This window comes from Perognathus longimembris, chromosome 11 (assembly GCF_023159225.1).
Source record: "Perognathus longimembris pacificus isolate PPM17 chromosome 11, ASM2315922v1, whole genome shotgun sequence".
Classification (NCBI taxonomy): Eukaryota; Metazoa; Chordata; class Mammalia; order Rodentia; family Heteromyidae; genus Perognathus; species Perognathus longimembris.
Window position 1 is genome coordinate 8,900,632 of NC_063171.1, and position 19,870 is coordinate 8,920,501.

Sequence of the window (19,870 nt, forward strand, 5' to 3'; positions counted from 1 at the left end):
ATTGATGAGTAACTCTTAATCACAATTTACATTTTGATTAAATTGTTTTGATGGTGAGGAAACTTCCTCAAGCTGAAACATTTTGGGTAATAGTCATAGGACAGAAGGCCAAGCCAGGCACCAACAAGGACTTGCTTTGCAAAAGCTGGCAGATGTAGCCCAGTTAAGTCATAGAATGAAATCTGAAAGTAATGATATGGTCTTTTCCTTCAGTCAAATATTCAACTCGGGTTGAGCTATTAATGAGAACCATGTGAATCAAGGAGCCTGCCTGACATGTCTGTCTGTGGTGCAGCCAGAGAGTTCATTGAAAAGTTGCTTGCTTCACATGCAATGTGAAGAATCGCAAGATGTGAATGGCAGTAGTTGGTGGATCATGCAGAAAGAGGTGTAAGACTTACCCTGTTAGGATGGGAAGTGATAACCAGAGTCCTTTTGAATCTCCTCAACTTTGAATTGTGTGTATGTGTGGGGGTGAGGGGGTGTTATGCTGAATATTGAAGCCTTGCTAAGGAAGAATTTTGCCACTAGTTATATTGGTCACATACACACAATTAAAATGAACCACCAACCTACTCTAAGTGAGACAGGAATGGAAGACAGTATTATAGATTTCATAATATATAATTTTTTATCTAGGTCCTGATTCCTGAAGTGTCAATGTGCTGTTTATGCTGGGGAATAATGGTGCTTCATCAACTTCCATCTTTTCCATTTTACATGTGTTATCTTGGTTCCCTGCTGGGAGTTCCTGTTTGCCTCTGTATTCTCCTTTCTCAGCCTCTCATGCATGCAGTACTTGACCATGTTGGGCTTCAGCAGTGCTAGATCCCTTCCCTCAAATGTGATGGAAGCTAAGGAAAACTTGACAAAGGGTTCTGGCATTGATAGTAGGAAATCAACAGAAAATGTTATGGATCAGGATGTTTTGAGGACATTTTTAAGAGGAGCCTATTTGTAGGCACATGATATTACAAGCAATAAAAAGATGGAAAAAAATAAGATACTCATGAGTAAAGATTTACATGGGGAAGATTTACAGGAATAATCACTTGTTTTCAAATACAAGGTGGAATGAAGGGATACTCATGTAGTTATGATCTTTGCTTGAACTGAAATGGTTATAGTATGGGTTCTTTCCTTTCTGTGTATGAATATGAAACCTTATAGCAAAGTGATACTGAGAATTTCCTTCAAAAGTCTCCTTACCCATCTGTCACTGTCACTAACGTAGTCTAGAAGTTCCTGGATTGTCACCTGGCAAATTAATCCCACAGTCAGAAGGACTTGCAATCACTTAGATTTTTTAAAAGTACTAGAGTGTGTACCTGCAAAGAAGGTACTTCCATCTATGACTTTGCTTATCTTTACTAGAGTTCTATGTATTTTGTTGCACCAGGAAGGCAGTCACTATAGTAAATCCTTTATAATTAACATTTCAAATATGGTTAATTCTGTTTGTAGTATGACTTAGTACTTTGACATGTTTAGCAGCTTGTGCTATGTTAGTTAGACATGATCCAAAGAGTAAACACATTTCTATAGCATTTTAAACACTTAGATTTACATAGATCATACATGTTTTTCCACATTAAGATATTGCCTTCTGGGCTGGGGATATGGCCTAGTGGCAAGAGTGCTTGCCGCGTATACATGAGGACCTGGGTTCGATTCCCCAGCACCACATATACAGAAAATGGCCAGAAGTGGCGCTGTGGCTCAAGTGGCAGAGTGCTAGCCTTGAGCAAGAAGAAGCCAGGGACAGTGCTCAGGCCCTGAGACCAAGCCCCAGGACTGGCCAAAAAAAAAAAAAAAAAAAAAAAAGATATTGCCTTCTTAGTTGACTGGACGTAGCATGTTTTACTCTGAATGAGGTTGGTGAATCTGGGACCCATTTCTAGAAAGGCAAAATTACATTGGTTAGATTTCTCATCCCCCAGAGCTTCTATTCCCCCTTTTCTTTCTTGGGATTTTGCCAGGGTCAATGGGAAAATACTTACAGTGTTCTTTAAGCTCTGTGATAAAAATGTGGTAACGTGCCTCAATTATCAAAATAATGACATCCAATTTTTGATTCCACACATTGTGATTTTCTTCTGGAAATCTTTAATCCCCTACTAAAATCCTTCATTGCTACATTGATACAAATTCAGCTGGGTAAATCTACCTGGTTTCCAGCTAATCCGTGCATGATAAATATTAAATGTTTCTGACTAACCTTCCCTAAACCATGCAATATGATGTATCTACTTCAAAATACAAGAAAGCATTGTGACACAACAAATGAATCTAAAGAGTATGTTCCTGGAATTTAGTTATCTATTTGGATTATTCCTTGCATAACTATATAGTTATCTATTTCAGGAATGGAGTTTGAAGAATAACTCTGTAGTGATTTCTATCAATATCAAGAAATTTTGTTCCTTAATTGTAATCCTTTAAGGAATTGTAACAAAAATGCATCTATCGTTTCCTCATCAAGTTTTCCAGTTCAGTGTTTAAACTTAACTATTGTAAATTTTAGATAAATCCACAGGAATATGATATAAAACTAAGGCATATCATTTTCAGAATAATTTCCCAGTTTTTTTTCCAGGAATAAATAGAGATTTTTCAAGTTTATTGGAACCATGAAAGACAAACTTAAACTTTAGTTCTGACCTTTAGGTATTCTTGGGACGTAGTATTTCTGGAGCAAGTGAAAGCTTTAACCTTTGACACATGCCTTGTGTAATTCCTAGAACAGGGTCTTCCGAATGGGCAGGCAGGGTACTTAAGTTAGAGCTCTATGCTCTGCCTGTCTGGGTTGCATTGCTGGCAGAGATGGACAAACACCTTTTCATAGCTAACATAAGGCATTCTTTCTTTTGTCTTTCTTCACAGCTGTTGTGAACTTGGATAATTCTGTGGTTGACCTGGAGACACTACAAGCTCTCTATGAGAATGTGAGTAGTGGAGGATGTTTATGTGAATGTGTGATTCACGCTTGTGAATACATAGGCTAGCTCTTCTCATATCCCCTAAGGAAATCTAATCAGGTGCAGTGAATTTCCCTATGTAAGGCTTGGTTACAATATTTCTGAAGGCACACTAGGAAAAATTTCTGCTCTAATGGTTTTACAGGATATGATTCACAAGTTGTTGCTTATAAGGTCACTCTTATTTCCTCTTAGAATTAGTAATAAAGGCATTCATGGGAGTTGATTTGATTACTCTCCATAGTTCACACACAGTGATTTAGAATAGCATGTTGGGTAATTTTTGGTCTCTATAAACAGATTTAACCAAATATAAATTTCTGGACCTAACTATGGAAACTCAGAATATATATCTAACTTCTTAAATAAAAGATCTGTACAAATATACTTTGTAAATTTTTTATTGTAAGTATATATATTCCTGATGTACAAATTAATGTTATGACTTCTGAATTTAATATGGAATAATTAAATTAAAGTAATGAATCTATCCATTGTGTCATATATTTATATTTGATAGCGAGAACATTGGAAATTTAATTTCTTAGCAAGTTACAATGTACAGTATATTTACCCCACTTTGTAATATGTCTGTAAAAAAGTGGTATTTAACATGTTTACTTGAGGCATTATAGCCTATGATTATCGCCTCCCTATCCTCTGCCTTGGGTTACCAGCATGCTATGCTATTCCTTTCAGTTTGAACATTTTACATTCCACAAAAGACAGCATGTGGTATTTGACTTTCTGTAGTGCCTTACTTTACTTAGCACAATATTTACTAATTCCAACTTTATTGTTGTGACAAAATTTATTTCTCACTTTAGATCGAATGTTTATGACTGCATATGTTTATGTTAATTTGTCATTTTCTTTAGATAGTGATTTACAAATAATATTAGTTCCATTAATATGTGGACAGAACGTTAATATCTACACTACAGGAAATCGACAAGTCTGTTTTGGGTAATAGATTTTTTTTTTTTTTGGCCAGTCCTGGGCCTTGGACTCAGGGCCTAAGCACTGTCCCTGGTTTCTTCCCGCTCAAGGCTAGCACTCTGCCACTTGAGCCACAGTGCCGCTTCTGGCCGTTTTCTGTATATGTGGTGCTGGGGAATCGAACCTAGGGCCTCGTGTATCCGAGGCAGGCACTCTTGCCACTAGGCTATATCCCCAGCCCTGGGTAATAGATTTTTACATATATACTCTACATAAGAAAAATGTGAATTCCTGTCAACCTCCATTAAAATACAACTCAAGAAGATAGAAATATCTGTTATTTATAGCAATTCTCCTAGCGTAAATTTAAAAAAGATTTTGGTACATAGTGTTTATTCAGTAAATACTACTGGATTTTTCTTTCTTTTACTTTTTACATTCAGTATCAAGGAATTTTATGAGTTTACTATGTTTCTCAAATGCACCCCATGAAGTAATAATTTTACTTCATTTTGACAAATGAAAAATATTGCTTGGAAAGTAATTTAATTTCCCTCGGGATCAGACTAACGTCATGATGCAATGTGTATTAAGATTGAGGTCTAATTCTGAAATTAATAACTTTGTTCTGTCATGGATTCAGAACTTTGCTGTAAGTCACCTACTGACCTTCTAGACTTTTACACACCACTTCCTACATTTTCTTCATCCTTTACTTCAGAATTCTTTTTCTTTTTGGAGGTACTAGTATTTGAACTCAGGGCCTCATGGTTGTAGAAAGAAACCACACTATGAGTTTTTGATGGAATTGAAACCCTCAAAAACCGTCACTGGCAACTTGATCTTAATGACTGAGTCTTTTGGAGAAACACTTAGTATTCAGATGACACCAGTACTTTATCTAGGTTAACTATTATAGTTTAAGTTTGAGAAGTATATAATTACCCCTTTTCTTCAAAGATGAATCTGAGGTAGAAATTCATACTTCAATCTGAGGTTGACATTTGCTTACATATTGCTCTAAAGTGTATGACCTTAGCATAGAAATTTCTAGCTCATGAGGATAAAAGAACAGAGCTCTTCTTGGTGCAACTGAGGCAGCATGGGTAGTAAAAAGTTGGACAAGGAAGCCATAACCTCCTTTGGGTTAAGTAAAGGATTTGGGTTTTTTAATGAATCATAATATCAAAGTTAACTTTCTGTTGCCACAAAATGGGTATAACAATATTTTGTAGACCATTATGACCAGTGTGCTTTTATTTTCAGTACTGGGGATTGAACGTAGGTCCTCATGTTTGCAGGCTAAATATGATAGCACTGAAGATACTACCCTATACCTCTGCTCTTTCTTTATGTTAATAAAAGTGTAGGCTCATCTTCGATAACTAATTGGTGCTAATACAAATATTTAAGAAAACAAAATTTAGACATATCAATAAAACTAGAATGTGCTAAAGTAAGAAAAAGTGCAACAGTAGAACTTATTGAATAGCTATTTGTAAGTATTTTTTTTAAGACCAACAAGATTCAGTGTAACAATGGTTAGGTGATACGCAAATTAAAGTATAAGTGTATTTTCTCCAAGTGTCTAAAGATCTAACCATATCTGCACATATATCTGATAGCAGGTACAATGAGTGCTCTAACACCACAACAAAGTCCTATGTTTAAATTCCTATGTTTCCAGAAACCATAAGTAAGTTGAGGGAAGACTAAATCTTGAAAGTTTACCAAATGAAGTATGATCTTCCTTTGTTCCTATTCAGCATTCTGAAACCTGAATTTTATCTTTTGAAACAGTCTTAAAGTAGAAATAAAGTTGCAAAAGTAAAATATAACCATTTCTAATTCCCAATGCCATAAAATTTTTATATGCAAATACCTGTAAGGATATCTTGATATCTTATTCTTTGGTGTGTATTTCATACAAATAAGCAGATCATTTTAAACCATGAAAGAATTAACATCAAGAATTGCATACTGCAGTGTTACTATAATCTGATACTCATACTGCAGCTCAGATTTGCCAAGTGTTCCAAAATATCCTGCATTCATAGGATGTTGAAACTTGCAATACGTTTTTACGTTTCCCCCTCACCACAGGCACTTGCTAATTTTCACTTTGTATTTGTCTTGTAAATGTGTACATTTTATTTTCCAACATATGTATAAATTTCCCTTTAGCAGGATTTTTATATTCTGATTGAGAAATAATGATTGACATATAATATCTCATAATTTTTACCAACTAATTAAAGTGACCTCATTGATTATGGCACTCTTCTTTCCTTTCATACAATTGAAAGAGCTTTATCATTGAAAGAGTGAAAATAGCTGGGTCAATATTTCTGCTTTTTTTACCTTACTGAATGATGACGATAAAATATAGTTTGTCTTGCTGGGTGCTTGTGGATCAAATCTGTAAGCCTTGTAGGTCAAACCAATAAGCTACTAAGAAGATAGAGAGTTATAGAAGAACTGAGGTTCAAATAGAGCTTAGGGGGCTGGGATATGACCTAGTGGTAAAGTGCTTGCCTCATATACATGAAGCCCTGGGTTCCATTCCTCAGCACCACATATTTAGAAAAATCCAGAAGGGGCACTGTGGCTCAAGTGGTAGAATGCTAGCCTTGAACAAATAGAAGCCAGGGACAGTGCTCAGGCCCTGAGTTCAAGCCCCAGGACTGGCAAAAGAATAATAAAACAACAACAAATAGAGCCTGGGAAGACTATTGTGCTAGAGTCTGCCTCTGATTAGCCAGCAATAAACCAGGCTGGAGGCATTGTTAGTTTTCTTGCTGATGAACATTCAAACTGAAGTGAGATGAAATCTCCATTTTGTTTTGCTCTGTTTTTCCTTTTTAAAAATTGTTATTGTAAAGGTGATGTACAGAGGGGTTACAGTTACAAAAGTTAGGTACTGAGTACATTTCTTTTTGAACCATATTACCCCTTCCCTCACTCTCTTCCAGTGTTTCCCTCCCATCCCCACTCACTAGTATAGTTCATTTTCAATATAATGTCTAGTGACTATCACTGCTGTATTAGTTAAGCCTTTGTGATTTGCATAACACCAATGGCTAACGATGTTGAGCATTTTCTTCATGTATTTATTTATTTTGAGACCTGTCTATTCAAGATTTTTTTGGCTATTTATTGAATGGATTATTTGCTACTTGGCATTTAATTTTTTGAGTTCTTTATTATTCTGAATATGAATTTTCTGTTGGATGAATAGCTACTAAAGTGACTCTCCTGTTTTTCAAGCTGTTCAAGATTATTTTAACTGGTATTAAATTAGTCACTCCAGATTTATTACATCATTTATATTTTTCTTTACGTGCCTCCAACTTGATGGCTTTTATTGGAATTGCATCTCTTATACCGAGCAGATTGTGATTTTTCTCTTTTCTTGGAACATTTGAATTGTTAACATTTAATATAACTACTGAGATGGTGTAGCTCAAGATGTAGAGGAAGCACATTATGCCTAGGAAGTACAAAGACCTGAGTCCAAACCCTGTAACACCCCCCACCCCAGAAGAAACACAAAGTGTGCTGGTATCACATGTTGTTGAGCATGTGAATTAAAAACCTGTAACATTTATACATTATGTCAATATAAACTAGTACAACATCAGCAAACAAGAAACAACTTGCCACTATCCAATGTAATTGGGGGTGCACCAGAACATGCATGCTGGGAATTCTACCCCTAGTTCTACAATCTTGTAGAATACTTTTAGTAGCACACTGTCAAATACCAAATATTAGTAGATTAAAAATATAGGTCCATGAAGATTTTTCTGATAATCTGAATATAATTCTAGGCCAAAAGAGAATTGTGAGAATTCTTACAATAGTAATTCAAAGTACTAAATTATAGAATAATTTCTTTCACATGGAAAGAAAGTTGAGTTCATTCTGCTCTGTGCTATATATGAATCTAAATATAAACACAGTGAACACGAAACCAGGATCATATTACCATTATGCAACAATAATGTAGAATAATGTTTTCCATATGGAGCAAGACATTTGTTTTTGTTATTCTTTCTATGGCAAGAAAACCAGAAACAAAACAATAACAAAGTATTCCCGTGGCATTCCTAGAAAAGGACCGAGGCTTAATATCCCAAGAATGGGTTCTCCTGGGTCAGGAGACCAGGAGACCCAGGAGACTATGAAGTCACAAAGACAACTTTCTCCATCTTCATCTGTTGAGAGAGTGAAAGTTCAAGTGTCTGAGGCCCTCAAATTTGTATTGTCTTTGTCTATAGAAGTATCTAGTGACTATTCATTTCATCTAAGTGGTCTACCATGAACATTTTAAAATTGCAGTTGTAATAATAATGAACTTCTGTGGCTTTGGGTTATCTTTGAATGTCTTCATTTCTCTCTTACTGATGAGGGACAGGTTTTCTGGGTATAAGTTTCTGGATCAGTCATTTAATTAATTAATGAAGGAAGGATGCTTGCTATTTATTTTCTGTTTGTTGTGAGTTATAAGGTGAAGAAAGCTTGGTAGCTGGGAGAGGAGGACCTGTTTGGACTTCCTGGACTTTTTGTTTTGTACACTGCCTCGTGTACAGAGTGAATGCAGGGTAAGGCTTCCAACCTGAACTTCTGAAGCCTAAGTTGGTGGTTCTGTTATTGGAATCAGTGCTCCAGGGAGGACATCCCCCAAAGGGAAACTTCTACCAGGCTCTTGGTAAATGGGCTCAGATGTTGAAAAATTAAAAGAAAAATTATGAATAGGAGGAAAACGAGGTGATAATGGTATAGGAGGAAGAAGAGGAAGAGGAGGAGAGGAGCTGGAGAAGAAGAGGAGGAGGAGAAAAAGAAGGAAGATGAGAATAATAATGATGATGATAGCATTATTATTGTTCGAGGATGTATGGAGGTAAATCCAATAAAGATTAATAGTAAAGCAAAGTATATAAAGATAAAGAAAGGACCCAAACATGGGTGGCAATATCTCTGATAGTTGGTATAAGGAATGCTCTAACATCACAAGTAATTAGGGTAAAATGTGGGTTAGGAGATGGATCCTAATTTACTCTGGGGAGAGTGCATCCTTTGTTCTGGATACCTGGCATATTCATCATATTCTTCACCCCTTCTCAATGCAAACAGGGAAGTTTATCATACTGAGTAAATATCCTGCGGTGTGAGAGCACAAGAATTTGTAGACCACTCCACATTCTTGAGCTGAGGAATCATATCCATGAAGGGCTATACTTGGTTCTCAGACTTTGCAGGGGTAGTTTTGCTTGTACCACTAGTTTGCCTGAGTAATAACTGGTTAGTAGCTTTCAGGTGACCAGGAAACAAACTTCTTAGCTTCAATGAAGCTGTGGTTGGTGGGCAAGTCAGGATGCTTCCATAGATGAGAAGTCTGGAGTTCATAATACCTGTGTTGATGGAGCTCAGGAAATGCACTTCAGAGCACACATGAGCCACAGCTTATAACAGATACACTGCATAGTGTCAGCATACAGAGGGAAGTAGCCACTTGCCCTAAGATAGGTCTCCAAAAGGCTGTGTGCAGCTGGGCAAAGCACCTCCAATTGTTCTCATATACTTATGCTGCAGACCAACAGTGTAGTGCAAGGAAACAAGCCGAATATTAGCATCATGGAAAAGGAGCAGTCTTCCTTCAGCCTTTCCTCTAGCGCCTCCTACAGGCAAAAATTAAAACCAAGCTTCCTACAAATGAAAGACTACTTGGTCTATTATGTCAGAGTCGGTTCAGGAAAGTAAGTGGAATGGTAAGAGGCAGTAGCTGGCACAGATGGCAGAAGCAAGTTACAGTTTGGGGAGGTATAGTCTTGAATCTTGCATGAAATGTGTATTTTGTGATTTTGTATGTTCTGAGTCTGAGTCATATGAAAACATTACCAGAAAAAGAAAGTGATATGCATAGGATGAGAGATCTTTAGAATCTATATTTTTAGTATTGGTATATAAAGCTTACTTATTTAAGTTCTGCAAACACTATTTGAAAGATATCCTTTTTCCTTTTTTATTTATTTATTGTCAAAGTGATGTACAGACGGGTTAGAGTTTCATACATAAGGCAGGGAGTACTGCTTTAATAATAACAGCATTTGAGATACATAAATTTTATCTAGAAAAATAATTTCATTCACTTCTCTTATAAATATATGAGAACTAATTATGTTCAGCCTTCCACTACTTATCCTCAAGCACAAAAATTATTGTGCATGTGAGCCTTGTCCCATAAATACCATGCTCTCCGCCTCCCCCCCCCCCCAGATGCTTACATTTCATTGGGCTGTTTGAACGTAGTTCTATTTGATCTCTGTGAAACTGAATAAAAGTGCTTGTTGTACAAACCTTATTTAGAATGTGATATTTTCTTTCCCCCTGATTGTATATATTTTGTAGTAAGGTTTCCCTATGAGATGTGAATGAATTTGGGATAGTCACCAAGACTAAACATACTTTAATTTCCAAAGCCACAATCCTGACGGTCCAATTCCTGTTTACTAAGGAATTAAAACCTACTGAAACCACATAGTACAAAGTACAGAACTTCCTAGTGAGTTTTAAAAAATGAAAGTATAGTTTACTTAGGGTCATTGACTATCATTAGGTTTAGAGAGTAAAGTGTCTATGTAAACAGTATGTGATATTTGCAGTTGGTTAGATATAATATCATTTCCAATTTCTCAAATATATTCTTTTTATAGCATATTGAGCCTATGAGGTAAGTGGGAATATGAACTTGTGGAGTAGAAAATAGTGTAATTAAGGCACATCTTTGTTTTTTTCCCTTATTCTTGTTCTACTTCATATGTTAATTTATTAGTTCCATTGGCCATAATTATCATCATGACTTCTGTCATCTCTCCACATCTATCTCATCCCGAATAATCCTCTCAATTTAACAGGCTCCACTTACAGATACATATTGGTTATTGTTACTATACCTACCTCCTGTTCCTCTCTTTATTTAATCCCTTAATTTTTCTTTAGAGTATTAAGTGATGCACCTTATATCAAAATGTATCTGTGAAAATACCCATGTTAAATCTTGTTGAAATATTATCTTTATCCAAAAGTTCAGCTTATGGTTGCAGTCAGCATAGTGTTCACTCTTGGCTTGTGAACTTTGGAAATCCTTATTCTTTGCAGGTGGTTACTCTGAGCATCTCTTTTACTGATTTTGGCTATGTTTGCTCATTTTGAGGAGCTTTGCTTGTTTGTTTTAAATGGTCTAGTATTTTACTATTTTTCAGTTTTCCCCTTTCTCAATCCTCCCTCCCTTTTTTCCCTGTGTTGAATTTCTTATTACTGACTCATTGTAACATGTTCCTCATCATTAGGGTGCTAGTCAGCTTAGACATTCCACATACAATCATTTGATTATTCTCATTATCTCCAAGCTCATAGAAATTCTTCTTTCTCATTTTATATCTTCCCCAACACATAGTAACTTCTTTGAAGTATTGAACAAATGAATGTACAGAACTATTTTTATATTTAGAACACAGGGTTTGGTTTGCTTGTTTATTGTTTTGTTCTTTCTTTCTTTCTTTCTTTCTTTCTTTCTTTCTTTCTTTCTTTCTTTCTTTCTTTCTTTCTTTCTTTCTTTCTTTCTTTCTTTTTTTGGTGCTAGTCATGGGGCTTGCACTCAGGGCCTGGGAGCTGCATCTGAGCTTTCTTTGCTCAAGGCTAGTGTTCTACCACTTGAGCCACAGCTCTACTTCTAAATTAGAGGTAAGAGTCTCATGAGCTTTCCTGCCCAGGTTTGCTTCAAACCACTATCCTCAGATCTCAGCTTCCTGAATAGCTAGGATTAGAGGCATGAGCCATCAACACCCAATTTAGAATACAGGTTTTTGAATTAGGATTTTAATGATGAGATGGTATTGCTCTTTGAAAGAAAGTCATTGTCAACAGATGTCCTCTGAAGTTAATTTGAGGACCAGCTTTTACTTTAACATACGGGGAAAGAATAAAACTGTTGCTTTATTTTCATTGTGATCAAGAGCAGCATCTCTACCAAGCATATTCAGCATCATTTACTACAAGTAAAATGGAGTTGTTGAGTTTTTGGATTGATGTTTTACCCATTTTCCCCAGCGCTTACCTATTTACACATGAAATTAACATCTTCCTGATATGTCAGTACAGGAGATTAAAAGAGGTTATTTATAGATCTCCTGACACTTCCTCCTGGTCTTGACCTTTTCTTTCTTCCTTACCCACCACTCATCTTGTTTGAATATATGAAGAAATTAATTGCTTAGCATTTGCTATGTCATTTCACATTTAGCATTTGCTCTTTAGTGTACCACCATTGCATCTTACAGTCCTTTCTTGGAGGTTTTGCTAAATGTGCTGCCTGCAGAAACATGAGTCATCCCAGCCCAGGCTATGTGTTCTCATCTTCACTCTTCTCGTGATTCCTTTTCCCAACAAATGTGTGCCATATATTGTTCATGATACGGAAATAAACCATGGATAAAATTCTCTCTGTGTCTCACATAGACATGCATATATGAAACATATGACTTACATTCTGCATAACATATAGAGACAATGATTTATAAGATTATGTGTTACATCTAATTAGGTAATTGTTTAGATAGGGTTGAACCAGAAGAACTAATGAAGTAGATGGATAATTTTCTTTATTCTCATCTTGAATATAGTCGTTAAAATAACTTTATCACTTGCAATGATGTTTTCCAAAATGAGGAACCCGTGATAAAATTGAAGTATATGATTTCTTACTCATGCCTAGTGGTTTCTGTCTTAGAAATGTTTGTGTATATGCATATGCATGTTAGATTATATTATAGAGTAGTTAAACACTCAAAAGGATATATATGTCAATATTCTGAAAATTTCTTTATGCAGCTGTATACATGCTTTATTTTCATATGCATATATGTATATTCACTTATACACTGCTAGGAAGTAGACTGTGTGCCTAATGCCCACTTCTTGAAAGAGAGTAGTATACTTTTGTTAGTCACATAAAATATGCATGGAATTTTTATCCATGTATCGCCTCAAATGCTAACCTGTGCAAAAACAGCTATAATCCCAAGTAATATAACATTTTAGGTTATGGCCTCTTCAAAAATACAATTTGATAGTAAAGTCTGTTGCGTGTTGGTAGTGTGGGGTGGATGTGGTGTTCTGTAGCTAGGAGTAGTAATTTACTTGATGGAGCATTTTTGTATTCTCCATATTCCATAGTCCCACTTTCCCTATTAGTGAGCTATTAGAAAGCATAGACTAACTTCAGTATGCACTTGAATACAGTACTTTATGTTTCTACTATATAAGATGAGAGAGGAGGGAAAATGAGTAAAGAGCACTTGCCTTCTATAGAAAAGTAAATGAAGAATGAGTCCTTAATAAATATTGTTAGTTATGTACAGGTTCAATACTAGCTTTTATCCGTGCTGCTATGTGTGTGTGTGTGTGTGTGTGTGTGTGTGTGTGTGTGTGTGTGTGTGTGTGTGATTTTGGTCCTTCAGGGGGTTCTTTCTTCTCAAGAGTAAGAGTTTTAGATCTTTGTGTTTGATGTGGAATTGTTTATAAATTCCCTCTCTCTTCCAGTTACAGTTTTTATATGAATTTTGTTCTTTTGCAATGTATTTCTTGTTCTTTCCTTGGCAACATTAACAAACCTTTTAGTTTAGTTAGTGGAGTTCAGAACAGAAAGTGTTTGTTGCACATCTGGTCGTCCATTACAACCCAGCTTTAAAGGAAGGGCAGTGTATCTTGACACGTCTCCACTCAGCATTTCCCAGGGATTATCCATGATGACAGACAGGAATCAGGGAAATGATATAGTTGGCTAGCAAACATAATAAAGTTTGCCAACCTGATGCCATTAGTATTCACTGGACTATCTGTAGCATTTTTACTTTTGCTGTGGTTACATGAATATTATTAAGACTAGGAACATTATATTTTATTATTCAGTTTGGGCCTGTGTATGGAAATTAAATGAGATTTTTTTCCTTTTCATAATGGTAGTGAATATGATTGTTTTAAATGCTAAGAACCCTGGTTATTACTAAAACTGGTTTCGATGTATTATGCTTAATAAGCTCATCAGTGTTGCCTTCCTAATTTCATGTGATTTATCTAAGTGGGAAATACATTTCCTAAAGGAGTAAACAGTTCTCTTAATGAGGATGTAGAACTCCTATCATGTCTTTTTTTCACTGACTTGATTTAAGAAGTTGAATGATTCCAGATGGTTTCATGTGTGTTCTGTTAGTGATCCCTCTAACTAAACTGGAATAGTTTTGAAGTGCTCTCTAGGGTTCTTACAAACAGGAACAGTGATATGCCTTTAGGGGGAAATCTCAGTGTTAGGCATTTTTCTAGCATAAATTAAGTTGCTGTTGGCCATTGATATCAGCATTCACAGATCAACAATGTGGTAACAGTAGGCAAAGAAGGATGGCACTGAGATAGCGTATGGGACCCTATACTTCCTTGTGGAGCAGTAGTTTGGTGGTGGCTAGTTTATTGATGCTGCAGCTTGAATATGGTTTGAATGTATCCCAAATGTTTATGCATTTGAAATTTATGTTCCTGTGAGAGTGGTGGGAAGTTAAGAAGTGGAGCCTGTGGAGAGTCCTTAGGTCATTGGTACATCATCTGCCTGACCAAGTGCAAGGCCTCAAGTTGAAACCCCAGTGCTGCCAGAAAAGCAGATTTAGGCTGACAACACTTTTAGTTTGCTATGATAAAAGGTGACACAAAAAAAAGGAAAATAAGGCTGAAAGGTTTGTGTGTGTGTGTGTGTGTGTGTGTGTGTGTGTGTGTGTGTGTGTGTGTGTTCCAGCCCTCAATTTGGAACTAGGGCCTGGGTGCTGGCCCTGACAGCTCAAGGCTAATACTTTACTTTGAGCCACAGCCTTATTTCAAGTTTTTCTGTAGTTAGAGATTAGAGGCTTATGCATTTTCCTACCACAGCTGGTGGTGTTAAACCATAATCCTCAGATCTAGGCCTCCTGAGTTGCTAGGATTACAGGCATGAGCCACCAGAGCCTGACTGAATGTATTTTTATCTTAAGAAAAACAAGTTCTGGGGGCTGGGGATATGGCCTAGTGGCTAGAGAGCTTGCCTCGTATACATGAGGCCCTGGGTTCGATTCCCCAGCACCACATATACAGAAAACGGCCAGAAGTGGCGCTGTGGCTCAAGTGGCAGTGTGCTAGCCTTGAGCAAAAAAGAAGCCAGGGACAGTGCTCAGGCCGAGTCCAAGGCCCAGGACTGGCAAAAAAAAAAAAAAAAAAAAAGGGTTTGAAAAACAAGTTCTGAATAAGGATCAAAATATTTTATGGACAAGCACCAGTGGTTTACACCTGTAACCATAGCTACTTAGGAGCCTGAGTTCTGATGATCACAGTTTGAAGCCTGCCTGGGCAGGAAAATCCATTAGACTCTTAACTTCAATAAAATACCAAAAATGCTTAAAATGGAGGCCTGGCTCAAGTGGTACAGGGCTAGCCTTGAGCAAAAGAGCTCAGGGGTAGTGCCCATCCCTCAGTTCAAGCCCCTGGACCAGAACAAAAAAAAATTTTGTTATTTGTCTTAGTACATTAATTATACTTTCCTTTGTCTCAAATACCAGAAGCAATATGTATTGGTTGAAATAGCTAAATAAGTTATAAAATATTTCAGATCAAAAAGTACATCAGAAGTTCTGAAAACAGAGCTATTGCATTCAAATGAAATTATGGCTCTCTAGTAAGTAGTTTGCATTTACAAAGCGCACAGTTGCATTATTATTGCTCCATTGAAGTACGGGGTGGGGAGGAATCAAAGGAGGGGTAACACTGTTCAAAAAGAAATGTATACATTATCTTATGTAACTGTAACCACATCACCTTTTCAATAAAATAAAATTTAAAAACAAAAGAACACTCTGTTTGAAGCATACTTTAAGGACTGAGTGTTTTGCAGATTACTAATAGTCATTAATATTTGGGAGAATTGGGAATGATCTGATTTTTATTAAATAAATATATATATATATATATATATATATATATATATACTTTATGATGCCTTAGATTAAGTCACTTTAATTCAGATGCTAAGAAATATATAGATTTCCCCCTATATTAAGATTATCATTATATAAAGGATAAAGTTGAGTAGATATTTTTGTTTTCTTTCTTTTTTTTTTTTTTTTTTTTTTGGCCAGTCCTGGGGCTTGGACTCAGGGCCTGAGCACTGTCCCTGGCTTCTTTTTGCTCAAGGCTAGCACTCTGCCACTTGAGCCACAGCGCCACTTCTGGCCGTTTTCTGTATATGTGGTGCTGGGGAATCGAACCCAGGGCCTCATGTATACGAGGCAAGCTCTCTCGCCACTAGGCCATATCCCCAGCCCTGAGTAGATATTTTTGAAAAAATGTTTGGCCTTTATTTTTTCAGAGAGCCCAGTCAGATGAACTGGAAAAAATTGAAAAGCATGGCCGATCATCCAAAGACAAGGAAACTGCCAAGTCTCTGGACAAACCTGAACAGTAAGCTGCCTCCAGGGCCTGCGGGAGAAATCCAGGCGAAGGGTGGCTTTGCATGCAGGAATTACTATGTCTTAAGGGTGTAATTGTTATGAATTACACAAGGGTAAACATCTGTCTATATGAATTATATTTTTTTCTCTGAACTTGCCTTTATTTCCTTAGGTTCCTTTATGAGCTGTCACTCATCCCCAACTTTTCAGAGCGAGTCTTTTGCATCCTCTTCCAGTCCACGTTTTCAGAAAGTATTTGCTCAATTCGTCGCAAATTGGAATTACTCCAGAAATTGTGTGAGGTAGGATCTGGTACAAAGAACATAGAATTTGAGTTATGAAACTTAATTTTGTTCCATCGTGTTTTTATTTCAAAACAGGCCTTTTTCCAGGAAGTACTGATTCAGTGTGAGTGATGGTAATCACCCAGATGGCAGCTTTTTTTTTTTTTTTAATTGCATTCCAGATCAAAGTCCCATGTTTCAACTTGCATGCAGGGCTTCAGGATCACATCAAAAGAATGTGACCAGGGTGCCCTGGCCTCCAGAGGTTTGCATTTCCTCTGCTTTTGCCAAAACCTTACATTTTTCCTGTCCCACTCAAACATCAAACTTGCAAATAAATGGCATTTGAAGGCAGGTTATTTACTTGGCTTTACTTTTTGGAATGGGCCCTCCACAAATAGTTAATATTTCCTCTAACCAAACGATTTAGTAACAGCCATTTGACTTGACAGAAGATATATAGTCCTCTAAAAACAAAGAAGAAATGTTTGTTAGAAATGTCCAATATGAACATTTTGAACAATCTGTCAAAAATCAACAGTACCCTTTGTTCTGTTTGGAGTAAATCATTTTGAAAAGAAGAAAGTTGTTACCAAAGATGTTTTTACAGGCAATGATACACAAATTGAAGCCAAACTCAGTGTTCTGAAAGAAGTAAATATGAATTCTTTTGGGTAAACCAAAGTTTGGAATTTCATTTTTACAATGAATTTTTGTGCTGGTGATTCACACCTATAATCCTACTGACTCAAGAGACTAAAATCTGGAAGATCATGATTCATAGCTAGCACAAGGTGAAAAAGGCTAGGAGACTCTTTGATTAACCAGCAAAAAACAAAAAGAAACAAAAAAACAGGCTGAAGATATGGCCCAAGTGATAGAGCCTTGAACAAGAAATTTTAGTTCAAGCCCTGAAACTACCACAAAATATATAGGGCCTAATACTTTGGTGATATACAATACATACAAATACTTAATAATGAAATATGACATAGTTTAGCCCATTCCCACATTGTTAGTGCAGTATGAATAGCGGATGTTGTATATGTCATGTGATTCAAAAGAATGCTATGTAGGAATGCAATATTTGTTCTGTTTTCCTGTCTTTACAGACATTAAAAAATGGTCCTGGAGTGATGCAAGTCCTGGGTTTGGTTCTTGCATTTGGCAACTACATGAATGGTGGCAATAAGACTCGGGGGCAGGCAGATGGCTTCGGATTAGACATTCTCCCAAAGCTGAAAGATGTGAAGAGCAGTGTAAGTATTTTGTCCTAGTGCAGAGAGACAAGTGTCTTGCTCATGCTGGGGTGTTGGACAATGTCTAAACCTCTTTGTTGCAAACCTAATAATTTTTTCTGTCTTTGCAACATTTATGTTTATTTAAAATTAATATCTGAAAGATTGTGATAGTGACCATAAACATCTAGTTACACATGATTGTTAGCATCACAGAGTAAAGTCATATTGGTAAACCTAGCAAATAGGACACAGGTTTCCCTGAATAGGGAATCACTACACAGAATACTGTAATAAAAGATATTATTAACACATGCGTAAAATATTGAATTTAAATAAATTTGCTTGCAGAAATGAAAATATAAAGAATTATCCTTTCTAGAAAGTAAAGCAATCTACCTGGCAGGAGATAATGATTTTGGTTTATGTGGTCATCAAACTTTCATTCATTGATTTATATGATATATATGCATATATTCATTGAGACAGTTTCATTGCATGCCTATAACATGTCAGGAACTGTGCTTTTCCATAACTTAATAGCATTGCTTCTTTCTTAGTACATGAGCAACATAGGATTTTTTAGTGTGTGTGTGTGTGAGAGGGAGAGTGTGTGTGTGTGAGAGTGTTTATGTGTGTGTGTTTATGTGTGTTTTCATTGGGAATTAAACCTGGGTGCTATGCTTGGTCAGCTTTCTTGCTCAATGCTTGCACTTTGTCCCTTGAAGTATAGCTCCAGCCTGACTTTTTACTGGTTAATTGGAAATGGAGTCTCGTGATTTTTTTTCTGCCCAGATTGGCTTGAAACCACAGTCTCCTAGGGCTTGGCCTCCTGAGTAAACTAGGATTACAGTGGTAAGCCATGGGTACCTGGCTCAATTTTTCTGACTTTTGTGATTATTGTAAAGAAATAAATATAGGCCAGGCACTAAGGGCTCACACCTATAATCTTAGATACTCAGGAGTCTAGAATTAGAGGACTGAAGTTGAGAACCAGCCTGGGCACAAAAGTCCATGAGGCAAACCAGAAAAAAGCCAGAAATGTGCAAGGCTCTATGTTCAAGTCCTAGTACTGGCACTGGGGTGCCCCCCCCACCCCAACACACACCCCATGTATATTTCAAGTGTTATTAAATTTGTATGAGAAACATTTTCATAGAAATAAGCCTCAAACTAAAAGTCTAATAAATCACACTCATTAAAAGGAAAATATATTTTTCTAAACCTGGAAATTTACTTTTGAATATTGTTTAATAGCTGCATACTGAATTGAAGCAACTTTAGCGAAAAACATTGAAATATAAATACATCAATATAATATTTACCATATAAAAAGCATAGTCAAAGCTAGGTACTAGTAATTTTTTCAGGAGCCTGAGACCTAGAGAATCAAATTTCACATCCAGCCTAGGCAGAAAAATCTGAGTGAGGGGGCTGGGAATATGGCCTAGTGGTAGAGTGCTTGCCTCACATACATGAAGCCCTGGTTTCGATTCCTCAGCACCACATATATAGAAATAAGACAGAAGGGGTGCTGTGGCTCAAGTGGTAGAGTGCTAGCCTTGAGCAAAAAGAAGCCAGAGACAGTGCTCAGGCCCTGAGTTCGAGCCCCAGGAGTGACTCCCCCAACAAAAACAAAAAAAAAGTGTGAGTGACTCCATCTCCAAAAGTTAAAAAAGGACAATAATAGAAAATTAGCAAAAACAATGGGCAGGAGGTATGGTTCAAGTAGTATAACACCAACTGAGCAAGACAGGTGAGCCAGCTCCAGGCCCTATGTTCAAACTTCAGTATCAACAGAAGTGTTTTAAAAAGTTAATCATCACTAGTTATATACCAACACGAAATTTTTTTATGACATATTCTATATTCCATGAAATTGAGTTTTATTATATGGAATAACC

At 36.6% G+C, this 19,870-nt stretch overlaps 1 protein-coding gene across 1 annotated transcript in view; it reads left to right on the forward strand.

Moving 5' to 3' along the window:
* The window catches only part of Fmn2 (formin 2), a 174,989-nt gene that overhangs the window by 118,532 nt on the left and 36,587 nt on the right, over window positions 1-19,870 (forward strand). Inside the window, exons 8-11 of the mRNA XM_048357745.1 lie at window positions 2,884-2,945; window positions 16,363-16,454; window positions 16,617-16,746; window positions 17,841-17,987. Of these exons, the coding sequence (XP_048213702.1) occupies window positions 2,884-2,945; window positions 16,363-16,454; window positions 16,617-16,746; window positions 17,841-17,987 (431 nt within the window). The remainder of the gene's footprint in view (window positions 1-2,883; window positions 2,946-16,362; window positions 16,455-16,616; window positions 16,747-17,840; window positions 17,988-19,870) is intronic.